This window comes from Pristis pectinata, chromosome 10, assembly GCF_009764475.1.
Source record: "Pristis pectinata isolate sPriPec2 chromosome 10, sPriPec2.1.pri, whole genome shotgun sequence".
NCBI classification, from domain to species: Eukaryota; Metazoa; Chordata; class Chondrichthyes; order Rhinopristiformes; family Pristidae; genus Pristis; species Pristis pectinata.
The window spans coordinates 12,680,961-12,699,974 of record NC_067414.1 but is presented as its reverse complement, the minus strand read 5'-3'; the positions used below and the strand labels follow the sequence as shown (position 1 = coordinate 12,699,974).

The 19,014-nt window shown below is 42.9% G+C and overlaps 1 protein-coding gene across 1 annotated transcript in view; it reads right to left on the bottom strand.

The window, feature by feature from the left end:
* Positions 1–19,014, bottom strand: part of galnt2 (UDP-N-acetyl-alpha-D-galactosamine:polypeptide N-acetylgalactosaminyltransferase 2) — a 76,031-nt gene that overhangs the window by 40,915 nt on the left and 16,102 nt on the right. The window contains exons 3-7 of the mRNA XM_052025048.1: positions 7,570–7,723; positions 5,870–5,968; positions 2,428–2,495; positions 2,284–2,349; positions 2,068–2,189 (exon numbers count right to left, since the gene is read on the bottom strand). Of these exons, the coding sequence (XP_051881008.1) occupies positions 2,068–2,189; positions 2,284–2,349; positions 2,428–2,495; positions 5,870–5,968; positions 7,570–7,723 (509 nt within the window). The remainder of the gene's footprint in view (positions 1–2,067; positions 2,190–2,283; positions 2,350–2,427; positions 2,496–5,869; positions 5,969–7,569; positions 7,724–19,014) is intronic.

The window sequence follows — 19,014 nt, the reverse complement described above, 5'->3', positions numbered from 1 at the left end:
ATAGGAGTGAAGGAGGTTAAGATATAGGAGGGGCAAAGCCACGGTAGAATTTGAAAATAGGGTGAGAAATTTTAAGTTGGTGCTAGACCACTTGCCTTAAACTTCTAAACAGCACTTATTTACTCAAATCACTTTCTCAATATGTGCGCCGTTGAGTGAATCCCAAATGTTTTGCTCGTCAGTAAATTCAGAGACAACACTCCAATACTCATCCAAACCTTCAATATAAGCAAGGATAAAAGTAGCCAAGAGTGATCTCTGTGTATATACAGTAATTGCTACTTGATCCCAGAACAAAGTGAAAGAGAAAGGATTAGCTACCCAAAGGCTTTTCCCTCTGGAAGGGTAAAGACTAAGATGGGAGTATGATCAAATTATGGAAGGTTTGAATTAACTCCAGGCTAGGTTTTCATCATAGGTACAGAATCATAAGGCATCAGATACACAAATTACGAGAAAAGAACAAAATAAGAAATGTGGGAGTTTATTTTTATTACAAGGAACATAGCAAATATGTGGAATAAATTACCAACACAGATGGTTGCTTCAGAAGCTTTAATGAGTTTCAGGAAGGAATTAAACACACATGCAGTTGGTGTTATAAGAAAGGCTTCCAGGCAATGTGGGCTGTAGACCAAAGTAATAGCATCAGGTAGTCAAAAGATTATGCTGCAAACCCTTCTGTGTGTTTTTTCCCCCCCCTGTCCATCACCCAGGTTTTTAAATCAATACTGCTTCAACAAAAGGTAGTCAAAAGATTATGTTGCAAACCCTTCTGTGTGCTTTTTCCCCCCTGTCCATCACCCAGCTTTTTATCAATTAGAAACACTGCAAGAAGCTTCTAGTGGGATGCTACGTTAAACGTTTTCTGAATATCCATACACATTATACCTACAGCATCTCCCTCTTCCAAACAAAACCCCTAAATCTGTTAAACACAATTTTCACACCACTACCTCCTCAGCACAACTATGGATAGGAAATAAATGCTGGCTTTGCCAGCGACACCTACATTACAAGAACAAAGACAAATAAAAAACTTTGCTGCACACTGAAGATTTGACAACTTCCAACCCAGTACTCTACCTTTTGGTCTCCATTATTCAGTTCTATTTTTAAATTAAACTTTACTACAATGTGAATATGACGATGTAAATCTGCTCCTATCACTTCAGCCATTTAATTCCCCCCAAAACAAAATCAAGCAACACTTGTTTTCTTTTCAAACCAGAGAAGTTTTAATCAGGCTTCTCCTGGACTGGCTTATGCATACAAGAAAGGCATGGGGGTCCAGTTTCAGACCCAGACATTCCTGTACATCTTCACAGGATGCATTCTTTCCCTTGACATATTCCCCACCCAGCAGGGCTGAATGACAGACCAGCTGCCAACTGGGAAGGGTGTACTACTTATTTATTGAAGTTCTTTCCTTAACCAGCTGGGCAGAACAATGAAATCCTTTATACATTTTGCCTCGTCCCTCCCTTCAATCTGCAAGTAGGTGATCGGAGTCAACTGATACCACCCATTTCTCTCCCAATTAGCTGGAGGGAACAATGCACTGCCAGAGGTGGTGGTAGAGGCTGAGACAACAGGGACATTTAAAAGACTTTTAGATAGGCACATGGATGTAAGAAAAATGGAGGGTTATGCACTGTGTAGGAGGGAAGGGTAAGATTGATCATGAAGTAGGTGTTTATATAGGTCGGCACAACATCGTGAGCTGAAGGGCCCGTACTGTGCTGTACTGTTCTTAATTCTATGTTCTGATGTGCATCTGCAGCAATCCAAGTTCGATTGCGACCTTGGGCGCTATCTGGGTGGAGCTTGCACATTCTCCCTGTTGCCGTATGGATTTCCTCCAGTTGCTCCTGTTTCCTTTCACATTACAAAGACATTGTAAACTGCCTCGATGTAGGTGGATGGCAGGAAAATCGGGGGAACTGATGGGCGTGGAAGAGAGAATAGGTTACAAGGAAAGCACGTCAGAGAATGGGACCGATGGGATTGTTCTGAGAGCTGGCACAGACTACAGTTGTCAAATACATGACAAACATAGTTGCTTACCTCAACAACCCTCTCCAGGAGCGGTTCCAACCAGTGTTCATTGCATTCGCAATGGCTGTCGAGGAATGTTAGTATGCCTGCTTGTGCAGCATCAGCTCCCCTGACACGTGAGCGCATTAGCCCTGTCCAGGTGAGGAAATTAAAGATCATTGATCAGTTACTTAAAAGAAACCTCAGGAGCAGAGACACTGACACAGCAAGATCACCTTGACATACCTTCACGTCGGTTATTTCGAAGAATTCGGACTTTCTCAATCTTCGACAACAAAGTGCCGTCTTCAGCTGAAAGCCATAATTCACAGTTAAAAAACTTATTTAGGACAACATGACCTGTGAAAAGGTTTAAAAAAAATTACTTACGGTTGTCACTGTAATCATCAACCAAAATGATTTCTTTGATAAGATATGGTGGACTTTTTCTAAGCACACTGTAAATAAAAAACCATTCAATATTAAATGCAAAATATACATTATTACCATTTTCATCAAACATCATTGCTGCTTTGCTGAAATACAGATCTTGTAAAAAAAACACCTGCTCTATATTGCTGCTTGCTTTATATTATACTGTTTAAATGCAGAATTAACTGAAAAATGTTGCTGGAGTACAATTTGCAGGATACCAAAGAGCCAAGTGCTTGCTGACACATTTGTTTCACTTTATATAAAAAAAAGCATCAGTTCCTTATTCTGCTGTTCAATTACTCATGTCAGGAGAGGTTGGTAGAGTTAGGCAATGCTTAACCATTAATACCACTACCTAACAAAAATCAATCAATTGATTCCAACATCCCCAAGCCACACGAGCCTCAATGGCTTTTTAGGGGCGGGAAATCCAATTTCCAATACCCTTGTGCACAGCCCAGCGCAGCACAGACACCAGCCTCCCCTCCTTGGACTATGGCTTTACCTCTCGTCGTCTTGGTGAAGCAGCCAGCATAATCAAAGACCCCACCCACCAGGACATTCTCTCTCCTCTTCCATCAGGTAGAAGGATACAGGAGCCTGAGGGCCCATACCACCAGACTTAAGGGCAGCTTCTACCCCACTGTGATAAGACTATTGAAAGGTTCCCTTACACAATGAGATGGACTATGACCTCACGATCTACCTTGTTGTGACCTTGCACCTTATTGCACTGCACTTTCTCTGTAGCTGTGACACTTTACTCTGTACTTATTGTTTTTACCTGTACTACATTAATGCACTCTGTACTAACTCAATGTAACTGCACTGTGTAATGAATTGACCTGTACAATCAGTTTGCAAGACAAGTTTTTCCACTGTAGCTTGGTACAAGTGACAATAATAAACCAATACGTGTTTCCTGATATCATCAAGTGGTGCAACTCTAGTTCCCATTTTATGGTTATATCTCATCATTCTGGACTCCCCATTACAGTCATAGTTTCTTTCTCTCTACCCTATAAACTTCTCTAGATCATCTTAAGCCCCGCATTTAGATAATTTCTTAACCTTCATACCAAGCCAAACCCAATCTCTGCAACATGGCCTCATTACTCATCCCTTCTGGTCCTAGTACCATTCTGGTGAAACTACTCTGCAACCCCTGAAATGAATCCTTCCCCGGGGTATGAAGACCAGAACTGAATGCAGTCCACTGGATGATGTCTAAATAGAGTTTTACATATTACTTCAGCCCTAATCTCCTTACCTAAAAGGTAAAACCTATTCAGCTCAATGCTGAAGTTTTCAATTGGGCTAGCCTCAGTAGCACAATGAATCAAACACAGTAAGAGGAAATTCCTGGGCAACAGTGTAAAGGCTGCACCCAGATTCCCAATACAGATTGGGAACTACAGAAGTTCCAGGTCTTCTTTGGCTCCATTAAAAATCCTCGCACTGTGTCTTACCTTACAACGCAGAGCAATTGCCTGCCTGGATTGTTTAAACCTACAGCCTATGATTTTGCATTTGGAAAAAAATTTTTTTTTTTTTTTTTTTAAATGTTGTCCTTGAATCATATATCACTGCTGTTATTTCACAGAGGCAGGCCATAACACTCAAAGCAGCTTGACAAGCATACCCCTGCTACAGCAGCCATCACACCACACCCCATACTTCCCTCTATTTCTGAGGGATTTGGAAGTAGCAACTGGTGGGCAAAAGAACCACGGTGAAGACGAGGAGAATTTTTGCTAAGATGCATTCTTTGCAGTGGTTAGGAATGCACTGCCTGAACGAGCAGCAAAAACAGAGTTAACATTAATTTTTATAAGGGAACTAGAAAGGAAAAAGAAAAGGTTGTACTGGCTTTGGGAATAGAGCAGGCGAGTGTGACTAAATGGATAGTTTAGTTCAGCACCTTGTCAATGATGAGAGATCAAAGTTGAACAAATAGGCTTTGCCACTGTACATAAACAGCTTTTCACCACATGGCACAATGCCAGGATGCACAGAACATTTTTACGCTTGGACTTACCAAATTGTTTTCCTGCAACCAAGCAAGCTCAGCCAAGCTCCAGTGATGCATGAAAGAAGATCTACTGTTCATCATTCACCTGGTGGAGTCAAGTTATCTTCAACAATGCACACATTGATGCAAAGGCACCTAAACTAAACCCCTACACTGATCGTAACAAAGTTCCTCAAAGACAAGATCTGTTCACCTCTCAGCAGACTTATGACAGAGCAATCCACTCAGATTACTCAGCAGCTCAGTTTCCTATAGCTGTACACTCATAACACCGTTCCTGCAATAATACTAATTTTTTTCTTTGGTCTGCTGCCACTATTGGGATAGATAATGCTTAGGATCGTGCTAATATTTACAAGGCTCTCCTGCATTGAAATGTTTAAAATCAGCCACCTTTCATGTCTGACACATGTGGAAATTCAATCTCTCTTTTACAGGTCTCCAAACCAAACCACAGAGATTACACAAGGAGTTCCTGTTTGTCAAGTGTGGAGTGCTCATATTCTGTCCTAGTTAGGACACACTCTGCTATGTTCTGACATCTTGAGTAACTGATAATATTTCAGGGTTCTCTGAACGTGCACACAGGTACTGCTTCAATTTTAAAAATTCCAGTAAACCAGACAAATTCACACCTAGACCAGTTCATCTTCACCATGCTCGTTAACCTACATCAAATCTACTGCTCTTATCCTTGAGTTTAAATCCCACCAAGCACTTGACTCTCCCCATCTCTGTTACCTTCTTCGGCTCTGCAGTCCTCCAAGATCTCACTATTTCTCTAACTTTGGCCTCCTGTGGCTCTGAAGTTAATAGGTTTAGCAACACTACGACCACTCTGATCACTTTGCACTAAAATGGACTTTTTTTGTTCTACTTTGTTTTTTTTCTTGTAAAAATTGTGTATAATTTATGTTTAACATACGTTTTTCTTGTGAATGCTGCTTATATGATGCCATGTGCTTGTGATGCTACTGCAAGTTTTACATTGCACCTGTGCACACATGGACTCATGCATATGAGAATAAACTCAACTTTGACATTCTACATGGCCAATAGTTTGGATGTAGTTCTCAAACAAAAAGTAACCCACGTCATTTGCAACACCACCACAGACCGTGAGCTGCCTAAGTTTGGAATTCCCTCCCCAGTCCTTTATGCCTCTCTTCTTCTTCAAGATCCTCCTTAACCCCTACCTCTCTAACTTTTTGATTATCTGCCCTAATATATCCTCATGTGATTTAGTGTCAAAATGTATTTGATAACATAAAGCACCCTGGGACTTTACTACTTAAAGGGTGCTATATAAATGAAGCTGCTGCTGTTGCAAATGTCAAGTATTTCGTGTGACTTCACTGTTTTTACCTGACAACAGTGCGCAGCAACGCTGATCTTGCCTCATTGTGAAAGGTAATGATTACGCTAGTCGCTATCAAGTCAGTCCTCCACTGCTTCCGCCGACACCTGTTGGAAAGAACACAGCACACTAAGCACACGGACACCTTCCTCATTGTTGTATCTTCCGATTAAAGCAGCTATTTAAAATTTAACTTCATCATATCAGAATGGAAAAAAAATACTGACTGTTATTGATTAATCAAGCAGGAACAAAGGAAGGTTGATAAACATTCAATCTTCCATTTTGCTGTGTGTGACGCAGGAGGGGAGCTTAGGTAACACATTGAGGTGATGGAAGAAGAAATTTCTGTCCACTTTCCTAAGACTATAAATAATCAGCAACAACGTACGATTGTATTCAGTAATCCAAAATAAGGTCAGGTATTTTCTTAGGTTGAAAGTTTAATATATTTCTTTTAAGATATTTATGAGTTGTTTTCTAACTATGATCAGGTGCAAAACCCAGCATTGAGTAACCCATGAAGAAAACAAGCAGAAGTCTTTTTTTAAAATATACAGGCGAAGAAGGATGGTAAAACAGCAGATTTGAAAGGCAGCAGCTGACTTTCAGAGAAATTATTTGGTCTTTGAGGGAAACATCATTTTTCTACTGCTACTTGGGTATCCACTTACCTAGCCTCTTGTAAGCCACAAGTGAGAGAATATGAACTTTATTCATATAAAGCACGATTTGCCACCAGAAATACTATTATTAAAGATGTGCTCAGAATTTTGTGCAGCATCCATGTCAGTTGTTATATTTGTACAATTGTCTTATTATACCATCATCCCAATAATCTTTCTAATAATACAATAATATTATAACAATATATTTAATTTGATCTTTAAACTGTAGGTTTGACATGTCCACAGTGATCTAGTAATTTGATATGATTCCAATTTCCAAGGAATGCTGTAAGCACCTCCAAGTTCTCCAGTAACAAAGTTTTTGGATCTCAATAATTGTTGGATCTGGGTTGCCTGAAACCAATCCAGAACAGAATGTAAGTGCAGATGCCAGCAAACAAAGGCTTTTGTTTATAACTAATATCAAAACCCAGTCATAAAACTTGAGGGAAGTCCTGGGACTGAGGGTAGAGGTTAAAATGTTATAGAAAGCTAATGGACAAGTTTTACAAACCAAAATATTTGGAAATATTTTCTGCTGGACTCCCTGCAATCAGAGTCCTCCAGTTAAAAGAAACATACCTTTGAGAATTAACTCTGTAGTTCTGAACGTCTCGCGAATCATTGAAAGAAACTGTACAGTAATTTCAAGGGCTCAGGACACCCCAAGCTTTTATAACTAAAAAAGTGCTTTTTGAAAGGTAATAGATGAAGTATGGTAACTAACTTATGGACATCAAGATCCCACAAGACAATCCAGAATTGACTAGATAATATATTTTAGTAATGTTGGCTGAGGGAACGAATATTGATTGGGAAACTCAGAAAGATTCACTTCTTACCCAGACGCCTAACCTCTCTGCTCTTGTACAGACAACCAAAAAGATAGAGGGGGCCTCAGTTCAAGATCATGTCCGGAAGACGGCTCTTCTGAGTGTGGTGTTCATTCAGTATTGCAGCCTAGGTGGGGGCTTGAACCAACAACCTTTAGTCCTAACCAAGGGTGTTATAAACTCAGCCAGTTTGACATGTCTACTCACTGATCATGCCTGGTGTCGGGAATATTTCTATCCATCCTCAGCTTGTCACTTTCCAGCTGATTAAATTTATTCCGTGCATATGGATCCTGCCCAGTCTTTACTAAAGTGGCCTCGATGTAAGCCTCCTGATCGAAGTCTTTCCATTTCACTTTCCCTGTAGATTAAGCAAAAATATGCAGTCAAAATCAAAGATGTGCTCCAAACCTTTGTGCCTAATGTTTAAGGATGAAATTATAGTCTCACAAGAGCAACCTGCTCCATCTGTCTCTGTCATTAAACAAAACACCCTGTCAGGTTAGTTCAATTTCAAATCTTCATTTGACATGTAAAAAATAGAAAAGTCAACATATGAAGATACACTTGTTCAAAGTTCGTAAGAATCTCCTTCAGACTGCAAATTACTTCTATCAGCACACCAGCCTTTTTTAAACTGCAAATCAAATTTCCAAGGTGATTCTTGGTAAATAGCAGGAAGAAGCCTTACTGGTGCAGTATTTGGAAGCAAGAATGCCCTTTCAGGGCCTAGATTAAGTCACCTGAACACTAAAACTGGAAAAAAGCTATGTAAATAAGGATGTGGTGGAACAAGCTACACCAAGTAATGGGTGGCACAATGGTGCAGCCAACAGAGCTCCTGCCCCACAGCAGCAGAGACCCTGGTTCAATCCTGACCTAGAGTGCTGTCTGTGCAGAGTTTGCAATGTGAGTGCACAGGTTTCCTCTGGGTGGTCTGGTTTCCTCCCACATCCCAAAGATGTGCAGGTTGGTAGATTAATTGGCCATTGCAAGTTGCTCTTAGTGAGTAGTAGAATCTAGGGTGATTTGATATGAATGTAGGGAGTATAGGAAAATGTGATTAATGTAGGATTAGTGTAAACGGGTGGTTGTCACAGATGCAGTAGGCCAAAGGACTTATTTTGGTGCTGTAAGTCTCCATGACTAAACAAAATCAATAAATGCTAGAAGCACTCAGGAGGTCTGACAGCATCAGTGGAAACAGAAAAGGAGTTAACCAGAGTTTCTCTCTCCACCAATGCTGCATGATCTATTAAGTTTTTCCAGCATTTTCCATTTATGTTTCAGACTTTGTTTTAAATTTTTATCTGCAATTAAATAAATGTGTTATTCGCAAGTTCAAAGATCGAAATTAAAAAAAACGCAGATACCAGAAGTCTGAAAAAAAAACAAAAAGTGCTGAAAATACACAGCAGGTCAGGAAGGAGAAACAGTCAATGTTCCAGGTCTAGGATCCTTTGTCAGAACTTACTTTTCGCGACCTCCACCTCGTTAACAGACCTGAAACTTAACTGTTTCCCTTTCCCCAGATGCTGCCTGACCTGCTGAATTGTTTCTAGCTTTTTCTGGTTTTATTTCAAAGTAGTAGTCTGCTCGAAGTATCCCACCCACAATCTCTAGGATTATTCCTGTGGACGATGCCTTAGTTCAAAATATAATAGATAAAAGAAGTTTGTTTGCATTGGTTTCCTACATCAGGCACAACAGTTTTACAGCTCTGCTAGTAAATCGGAGGAAACTAAAGAAGAGGTAAATCTATCATAGTAACTGAGAAATGTAAATTTGGTTAGTTAAGTAAATTTGCAATAAAAAGCTAATGTTAGTAATGGTGACCACAACATTACTGGATTGTTGCAAAACCCAATCTAGCTGAATAATGTTCCCTAGGGAAGAAAATTTTTTATCCTCAGATATTTGGCCTATAAATGACTAAATACACACAAAGTGAGTGACTCTTAACTGCCTGTCCATATGGCTTAGCAAGTCACTCAGTTTTATCAAACCATGACAAAGAAAAAGAGTACAGCCCAAAAAACCACCACGCATTCATCTAGACACAAAGGTGTAAGCAACCCTGTTACATCCTCCTCACTAAAATCTCGGGACTACTGTTTAAATTGGCAGAGCTTTCCCCACAGACAAGGAATAGCCTGACAGAATCATACTCACAGCCTATATCCAACACTTCGCCATCACCATCCTTGGGTACATTCTGTCCCAGCAGCAGGACAGAACCACCAGAGAAAGCAGCATACTGTTATATGTCTTCAGTACCACAGACAGGACCTCAATTGACTTAAGACTGCATGAAGCATCATGACACAAGCCCAAAATTAGACAAGGAAATCTGCTGAATACCATCCTACCGCCCTCTCTCAACTGATAAATCAGTAATCCTCCATGTTGACTATCACTTGGAAGCAACACAAATGGAAAGCAATGGCACAATTAACAGGGATCGTCAAAATCTACCACAAGTGACTCAATATTACCATTGCTAATCAAACTAGCCAAGCTGCAGGTGAAGCCTATGGTGAGTGGTGAAAGGTGCATTATCAGCTGTCCCAGATGCACCAGTGCACCCCAAAGGAGGTCTCTTTATGCAGGAGTCCTCCCCCTTTACATTGGGGACCTGGGGTGGAAAGTGTTGCACAGAGCAGTACTGTGTAACAAATTGTTAAATCGGATTACAGACTCCCCAGTCGCCTGTCATTTCTGCAGCTGGGAGGAGTCGTTGTATCATGTATATATGGAGTGCGGGAGGTTGCGGCCTCTATTTGAGTATCTGAAGAGGCTGCCCTTCAAGTTTTGGCCTCACTTCAGCCCCACATTCTTGATCTTCGGTCACCTGGTGTGTGTGTGTGTGTGTGTGTGTGTGTGTGTGTGTGTGGGGGGGGGGAAGAGTGCGGTGGTCAGTCATGGGATCTCCTGGTTGGTTTGCTCCTGGGCCTGACCGAGGTGGCCACTCACAGGTCCAGGCGGCGGGCAGTCGAGGATTCTGCCCCAGCTGACTGCCTGCCCCTCTTCAGGGATTACGTCCCTGCCTGTGTGTCCCAGAGAAGAAGCACACGGTATCTAATGGTGGGCGCCACAGGAGCTCAAGTGCATTCTGGACAGAGATGACTGTGTTATAATTTGAAACTGTAAATAGTGTGATTCGTGGAGCACTGTAACATTGCTATAATGTGGTGCTGTAAACACTGAATAAACCTCGTTTGGAAAAGGAAATAAAGATGCACAAGTGCATTGCTTTTGGTAGCACTATATAGTCATTGTAGAGACAAAGCTTTGTCGTCACATTGAGGGCTCTTGCCATCATGTTGAGTGTCAATACCATAATACTAAAATGGGAACTCAGTACAGATCTAGCAGCTCAAAACCAGGCTTTCATGAGGCACTGGAGAAATGTATTCCACTACCATCTGTAACTTCATAGTGTGGCATGTCCCTCACTCTTACTGGCCAGACCTAAAAGTCCTCCTACATTCAGTCATGAATGGTGATGGACAAATAAAACAATTGTGGGGAGGTGGTGGTTCCAGGAACATTCTCATTGACAACACTGGCAAAACCCAGATCAATGCACAAAATATTCAAATGTTTGCAACCAGCTTCAGCCAGAAGTGCTCTGCAGATAACTTACCTCAGCCTTCTTCCGAGGTCCCCACCATCACACTGGTTACAGCAAAGGCAATGGAAATTGACAGAATCCTCTCTGTGGCACTGAAGACATGCTACAGAAGTGGCCACATCACCATCCAAGCTGTTCCAATACCTCAATACTGGAATCAATCGAACACAGTGAAAATTGCTCATGTCCATGTAAAAGTGGGATAAACACAATTAACATCCTTGGTCTACTTTCAATCATCAGCAAAGATTTAAGATATCTTTATTAGTCACATGTACATCGAAACAGACAGCGAAAAGCATCCTTTTGTGTAGAGCGTTCTGGGGGCAGCCCGCAAGTGTCACCACCAACATAGCATGCCCACAACTTCCTAACCCGTACGTGTTTGGAATGTGGGAGGAAACCGGAGCACCTGGAGGAAACCCACGCAGACACGGGGAGAACGTACAAAGTCCTTACAGACAGTGACTGGAATTGAACTCAGGTCGCTGATGCTGTAATAACATTACACTAACCGCTACACTACCATGCCTGCCAAAGTGATGGAAGTGTGTCATTAACAGTGAATTCATTTAACACTCAATCTTTGTCTCCAGACCCTGTCTTTGGCATGAAAAGAACTGCACTTGCAGGAATAAGAATGACTATTCTGGACATCACAAGCAATTCCCCAAGAATGACATTTAGGAACCCTAGTAAAGTTAAAGTCAGTGGGAACTGGGGGGAAAATTCCTCTATTAGCTGGCGCCATACTTCGTTCAAAGGGGGATGGTTGTAATTTCAATCTGAACTCAGGTCATCACTGTAGGAGTTTCTCTGCACAGTGTCTGAGGCCCAACCATCTACAGCTGCTTTATCAATGACCTTCCCTTCATCACAAGGTCTTAAGTGGGAATTTCACTATGCTGAGTTCCAATCACAGTTTCTCAGATAATGACACAGTTTTTATTCACATGCAGAACACCAGGACAACATTCAGCTTTAGGCTGATAAGTGTCAATTAACACTTGTGCTATACAATTGTCAGACAATGTATATCTCATAGAGGCATAGAGATACATAGCACGGAAGCTTGCCCTTTGACCCACTGAGTCCGTGCTGATGTCAACCACCCATTTACACTAATCTTACATTAATCCCATTTTCTTTTGTATTCTCTCCACATTCACATCTACTCCCACCCCATTCTACCACTCACCTACACACTACTGGTAACTACCCGCACATCTTTGGGAAGTGGGAGAAAACCACAGTCACAGTGAGAACCTGCAATTTCTGAAGACAGCATCCAGGGTCAGGACTGAAGCTGGCTCTCTGGTGCAGTGAGGCAGTGGCTCTAATAGCTGTGCCGCTGTGTGGCCCATAAGATAATCTAACCAATGCCTCTTAATGTTCAATGGCATTACCAGGGGCAAATCCACTATCATCAACATTCCAGAGTTCTCTCTACACTCATGACTATGTGGCTAGCACAGCTCAAACACCATCTACAAATTCACCGATGACACCATTGTTTTTGGTAAAATCTCAGATGGCAACAAGGAGATGTACAGGAGTGAGATGGAGAGGCTGGTTGAGTGGTGTTGCAACAACAACCTTGCACTCAACACCAGCAAGACCAAGGAACTGACTGTGGACTTCAGGAAGGGAAAGTCAGGAGAACACACACCAGTCCTCATTGAGGGGTCAGTGGTAGAAAGGGTGAGCAGCTTCAAGTTCCTGGGTGTCAACATCTGAGGATCTATCTCGGGCCCAACATATTGATGCAATCACGAAGAAGGCACGCCAGTGGCTCTACTTCATTAGGAGTTTGAGGAGATTTGGTAGGTCACCAAAGACTCTTGCAAATTTCTACAGATGTATAGTGGAGAGCATTCTGACTGGTTCCATCACAGCCTGGTATGGAGCCTCCAATGCCCAGGATCAAAAGAGGCTGCAGAGGCTTGTAGACTCAGCCAACTCCATCACAGGCACAACCCTCCGGGCCGTCAAGGACATCTTCAAAAGGCAGTGCCTCAAGGCAGCATCCATCACTAAGGACCCTCACCACCTGGGACATGCCCTCTTCTCGTTACTACCATCAAGGAGGAGGTATAGGAGCCTGAAGACCCACACTCGACATTTTAGGAACAGCTTCTTCCCCTTTGCCATCAGATTTCTGAACGGTCCATGAACACTACCTCATTATTCCTATTTTGCACTATTTTTGTAACTTATAGTAATTTTTATGTCTTCCACTCTACTGCTGTTGCAAAACAACAAATTTCACGACTTACGTCAGTGATAATAAACCTGATCCTGATTCACCATTTACCAGAAACTCAACTGGACCACGAAACCTATAACAGCAGGTCAGAGCTGAGTTTACTACCTTTTGTTACTTACCTCCCAATTCTTCAAAGCTGTTCTGTAATCCACAGGGCAGAAGCCAGGAATATTACTCACTTGCTCCAGCTCTAAAGGAACTACAGAAGCATAAAACCAACAAAGCTGCTGGGTGTCTGGCAGCTCATGCACCACCGCAAATATTCACTCCCTCCAGCATCAGCACATTGTGGCTACAAGATGCATGTTCAATAGTTCTTCCCAAACATATTAACCTCTACCCAGAGATCAAGAAAACTGGAATTATGTGAAGATCACTAACACAATCCACAAGGGGCTTAGGCATAAAGGGGCAAGGAAAGGTAGGTGACTTGAGTTAAGGAAGGAGTATGAGTGCAGTTTCCTGTACTCAGTGTCAGACCTGGGAGTTCCCGGAGTCTCCCTGCCTCCGGGAGGGCTACATCTGCACCTGGTGTGTCGAGGGACCATGTTAGGGAACTGGAGATGCAGCTCGATGACCTACGTCTGATCAGGGAGAGTGAGGAAGTGATAGAGAGGAGTTATAGGCAGGTGGTCACGCCAGGACCATCGGAATCAGGCAATTGGGTCACAGTCAGGAGGGGGAAGGGAAAGGGGAAGGGGAAGAGTCAGGTGCTAGAGAGTACCCCTGTGGCTGTACCCCTTGACAATCAGTACTCCTGTTTGAGTGCTGTTGGGGGAGACAGCCTACCTGGGGGAAGCAACAGTGGCAGTGTCTCTGGCACAGAGCCCAGCCCCGTGGCTCAGATGGGTAGGGAAGGAGTGAGGAGGGCACTAGTGATAGGGGACTCTATAGTTAGGTGGGCAGACAAGCGATTCTGTGGACGCAGGAAAGAAACTCGGAAGGTAGTTTGCCTCCCAGGTGCCAGGGTCCGGGATGTTTCAAATCGATTCCAAGATATCCTGAAGGGGGAGGGAGAACAGCCAGAGGTCGTGGTACGTATTGGTACCAACGACATAGGTAGGGAAAGGAATGAGGTCCTGAAAAGAGACTATAGAGAATTAGGAAGGAAGTTGAGAAGCAGGACCTCAAAGGTAGTAATTTCCGGATTATTGCCTGTGCTAAGCAACAGTGGGTATAGGAACAGAATGAGGAGGAGGTTAAATGCGTGGTTGAGGGATTGGAGTAAGGAGCAAGGATTCAGATTTCTGGATTATTGGGGCCTCTTTTGGGGCAGGAATGACCTGTTCAAAGAGGACGGGTTGCACTTGAGTCCCAGGGGGACCAACATACTGGCCGGGAGGTTTGCTAAGGCTACTGGGGAGAGTTTAAACTAGAATTGTTGGGGGGTGGGACCCGTACTGCAGAGACTGGGGAAGAGGTGCTTGGCTCTCAAATAGAGGAGGCTAGGAGTAAGTACCATAGGCAAGTGATAAAGAAGGGACGTGTTCAGACAGGCTTGAGATGTGTCTATTTTAACACAAGGAGTGTTGTGAATAAGGCGGATGACCTTAGAGCTTGGATAAATACTTGGAGCTATGATGTGCTGGTCATTACAGAGACTTGGATGGCTCAGGGACTGGAATGGTTACTTCAAGTTTTAGATGTTTCAGGAAGGACAGGGAGGGAGGCAAGAGAGGTGGGGGAGTGGCACTGTTGATCAGAGATAGTGTCACGGCTGCGAAAAAGGTGGACGTTGCGGAGGGATTCTCTACGGAGTCTCTGTGGGTGGAGGTTAGGAACAGGAAGGGGTCGATACCTGTGCTGGGTGTTTTTTTAATATATAGGCCGCCCAATAGTGACAGGGTTATTGAGGAGCAGATAGGGAAGCAGATCCTAGAAAGGTGTGAGAATAACAGAGTTGTTGTGACGGGGGATTTTAATTTCCCAAACATTTATTGGCATCTCCAGACAGTGAGGGGTTTAGATGGGGTGGAGTTTGTTAGGTGTGTTCAGGAAGGGTTCTTGACACAGTATGTCAATAGACCTACAAGAGGAGAGGCTGTGCTTGATTTGATATTGGGTAATGAACCTGGTCAGGTGTCAGATCTCTTAGTGGGTGAACATTTTGGTGATAGAATTATGATCACTATCTCCTTTACGTTAGCACTGGAGAGGGATAGGAACAGACAGGCTAGAAAGGTGTTTACTTGGAGTAAGGGGAATTTTGAGGCTCTCAGGCAGAAAATTGGAAGATTAAATTGGGAACAGATGTTCTCTGGGAAAAGTACGGAAGACGTAGCAAATATTCAGGGGATATTCGTGTGGAGCTCTGCATAGACATGTTCTGATGAGACAGGGGAATCATGATAGGATACAGGAACTGTGGTGTATGAAGGCTATAATAAATCTAGTCAAAAGGAAAAGAAAAGCATACAAAAGGTACAGAGAGCTAGGTGATGTTAGAGATCTGGACGAGTACAAGGCTAAAAGGAAGGAACTTAAGAAAGAGATAAGGAGAGCCAGAAGGGGACATGAGAAGGCCTTGGCGGGCAGGATTAAGGAAAACCCCAAGGCGTTCTACAAGTATGTAAAGAGTAAGAGGATGAGATGCGAAAGGATAGGGCCTATCAAGTGCAGCAGTGGGAAAGTGTGTATGGATCCAGAAGAAATAGTGGAGGTACTTAATACTTTACGTCAGTATTCACTACGGAAAAAGATCTGGGGGATTGTAGTGGGGACTTGCAGTGGCCTGAAAAGCTTGAGCATGTAGATATTAGAAAAGAGGTGGTGCTGAAACTTTTGGAAAGCATCAAGTTAGATAAATTGCCAGGACCGGATGAGATGTACTCCAGGTTGCTGTGGGAGGCGAGGGAGGAGATTGCAGAGCCTCTGACGATGATCTTTGCGTCGTCCAAGGAGACAGGAGAGGTTCCGGAAGATTGGAGGGTCACAGATGTTGTTCCCTTATTCAAGAAGGGGAGTAGGGATAGCCTAGGAAATCATAGACCGGTGAGTCTTACCTCAGTGGTTGGTAAGCTGATGGAGAAGATCCTCAGAGGCAGGATTTATGAACATTTGGAGAGGTATAATATGATTAGGAATAGTCAGCATGGCTTTGTCAAGGGCAAGTCCTGCCTTACGAGCCTGATTGAATTTTTTGAGGATGTGACTAAGCACATCGATGAAGGGAGAGCAGTAGATGTAGTGCATACGGATTTCAGCAAGGTGTTTGATAAGGTTCCCCATGCGAGGCTTATGGAGGAGGTGAGGAGACATGGGATCCAAGGGGACATTGCAGTGTGGATCCAAAACTGGCTGGTCCACAGAAGGCAAAGAGTGGTTGTTGAAGGGTCGTATTCTGAGTGGAGGTCAGTGACCAGTGGTGTACCTCAGGGATCTGTACTGGGACCCTTACTCTTTGTGATTTTTATAAATGACCTGGATGAGGAAGTGGAGGGGTGGGTTAGTAAGTTTGCTGATGACACTAAGGTTGGGGGTGTCGTGGATAGTTTGGAGAGCTGTCAGAGGTTACAGAGGGACATAGATAGGATGCAGAGTTGGGCTGAGAAATGGTAGATGCAGTTCAACCCAGATAAGTGTGAAGTGATTCATTTTGGTAGGTCAAATATGTTGGCGGAATATAGTATTAATGGTAGGACTCTTGGCAGTGTGGAGGATCAGAGGGATCTTGGGGTCCGAGTCCATAGGACACTCAAAGCAGCTGTGCAGGTTGACTCTGTGGTTAAGAAGGCATATGGTGTATTGTCCTTCATCAATCAGGGAACTGAATTTAGGAGCCGTGAGGTATTGTTGCAGCTATATAGGTCCCTGGTCAGACTCCACTTGGAGTATTGTGCTCAGTTCTGGTCGCCTCACTACAGGAAAGATGTGGAAGCCATAGAGAGGGTGCAGAGGAGATTTACAAGGATGCTGCCTGGAAATGCGGAGCATGCCTTATGAAAGCAGGTTGTGGGAACTCGGCCTTTTCTCCTTGGAGAGACTGAGAATGAGGGGGGACCTGATAGAGGTGTACAAGATGATGAGAGGTATTGATAAGGTAGATAGTCAGAGGCTTTTCCCCAGGGCTGAATTGGTGGCCACAAGAGGACATAGGTTTAAGGTGCTGGGGAGTAGATATAGAGGAGACATCAGGGGTAAGTTTTTTTTTACTCAGAGAGTGGTGAGTGCGTGGAATGGGCTGCAGAAACTGTGGTGGAGGCTGATACGATAGGGTCTTTCAAGAGACTGTTAGATAGGTACATGGAGCTGAGTAAAAGAGGGCTATGGGTAAGCCTAGTAATTTCTAGGGTAGGGACATGTTCGGCACAGCTTTGTGGGCCGAAGGGCCTGAATTGTGCTGTAGTTTTTTTATGTTCTAATCCCTCCAAGTTACACACTGTCCTAAAATGGAATATATCACAATTTATCTATCTTCTCTGGGACAAAAATCTTGGAACCATCTGGCAGTGAAGGGGGAATAGCTTCACCACAGTACTTGCAAAAGGCAGTTCATCATTTCCTTTTTAAGGCCAATTATAGAAGACCAGTAAACAGCAGCTTCGGCCCCAATGCCCCTATCTCATGATTCAAATACAATAAACAAAAGAGACGTTTGTCCTGTAGCCATTTGATGTCCGAAACACCTAGGCATGCAGCAGAAACAACTCATTTGGGCTTTAATCTTTTGCATATTTAGCTGGTAAAAGTCATCTGAAAAGCAGTATATGCAAATCTCTTTTAATGGTGGAGTGCTTTACTTCCTTAGTTATTGAAAGTAGGCAAATGTTTGCTAAATAGACAGCTTTGTATGTTTATATGCATTGAATGATAATTTACAAGATGTTTTTGACTAAAATTAGTGTACCTGCCTTAACTGCGATGGTAGATAAACTAGGACTACTCAGCAAATTTAACATTGCATCTGTCCAATTGGCCTTTTGTGAATTCTCACTCCCCCATATCCCTTCTAGTTATAGAACCATCAGCATAGGAGACCATTTGGTCCATTGTGACCACACCGTATTTTTGAAAGGGACTTCCCATCAGCCTCATACCCCTATTCTTTTCTCATTGCCTTAAGTTATTTTTGGGCCTGCTTCTTACTTTTCAGGTAGTGCATTCCAGATCTTCACAATACAATGCCATTAAAAAAAAATCTCATTATCTCCTCTTGTTCTTTTGGCTCCTAAAACTGAATCTTCTGGTTATCAAAGGTCAATGCAAACTCTTTACCCATTTGCACTCTTTGCAGAACCCCATAATTCTGAGCACTCAGCATTCTTGGTACATGTACTATTCTACCATACCCCTTCTGAAGGCCCATTGACTAACAGAACATATTACTTCCTACCCTGACCCTAATTTTCCTACCCTTATCCAGCCAATTTCCACTTACATCCTTAACACCTCCAATGCCCTCTGCCACTTTGACAATTTTCATTGTCATGATCCCAACTGGATGTACTTTCACCGTGGAATTCCAAACCGTAATTTCTTCCCTGAACAGAGGCCTAACCAATTGCCTTCTACCAGTCATATCTTTGGCTGGCTGAACTAGTTCTTGGATTGATTAACCTCTAACTTCAACCTTTTTCTACAAGTCAAAGGGAACTCACACGGGGCTAAGCTACACCTGTCTTTTCATTAGACACGTGGAATAATTCTTAGTTCAGTCCTATTCAGGCCCCCTCCCTCAATTCCTTTCCCATTACATTGATGGCTCTGTTGGTGCTACTTCCTGTACACGTATAGAACTCAAAGCTGTTTGTTA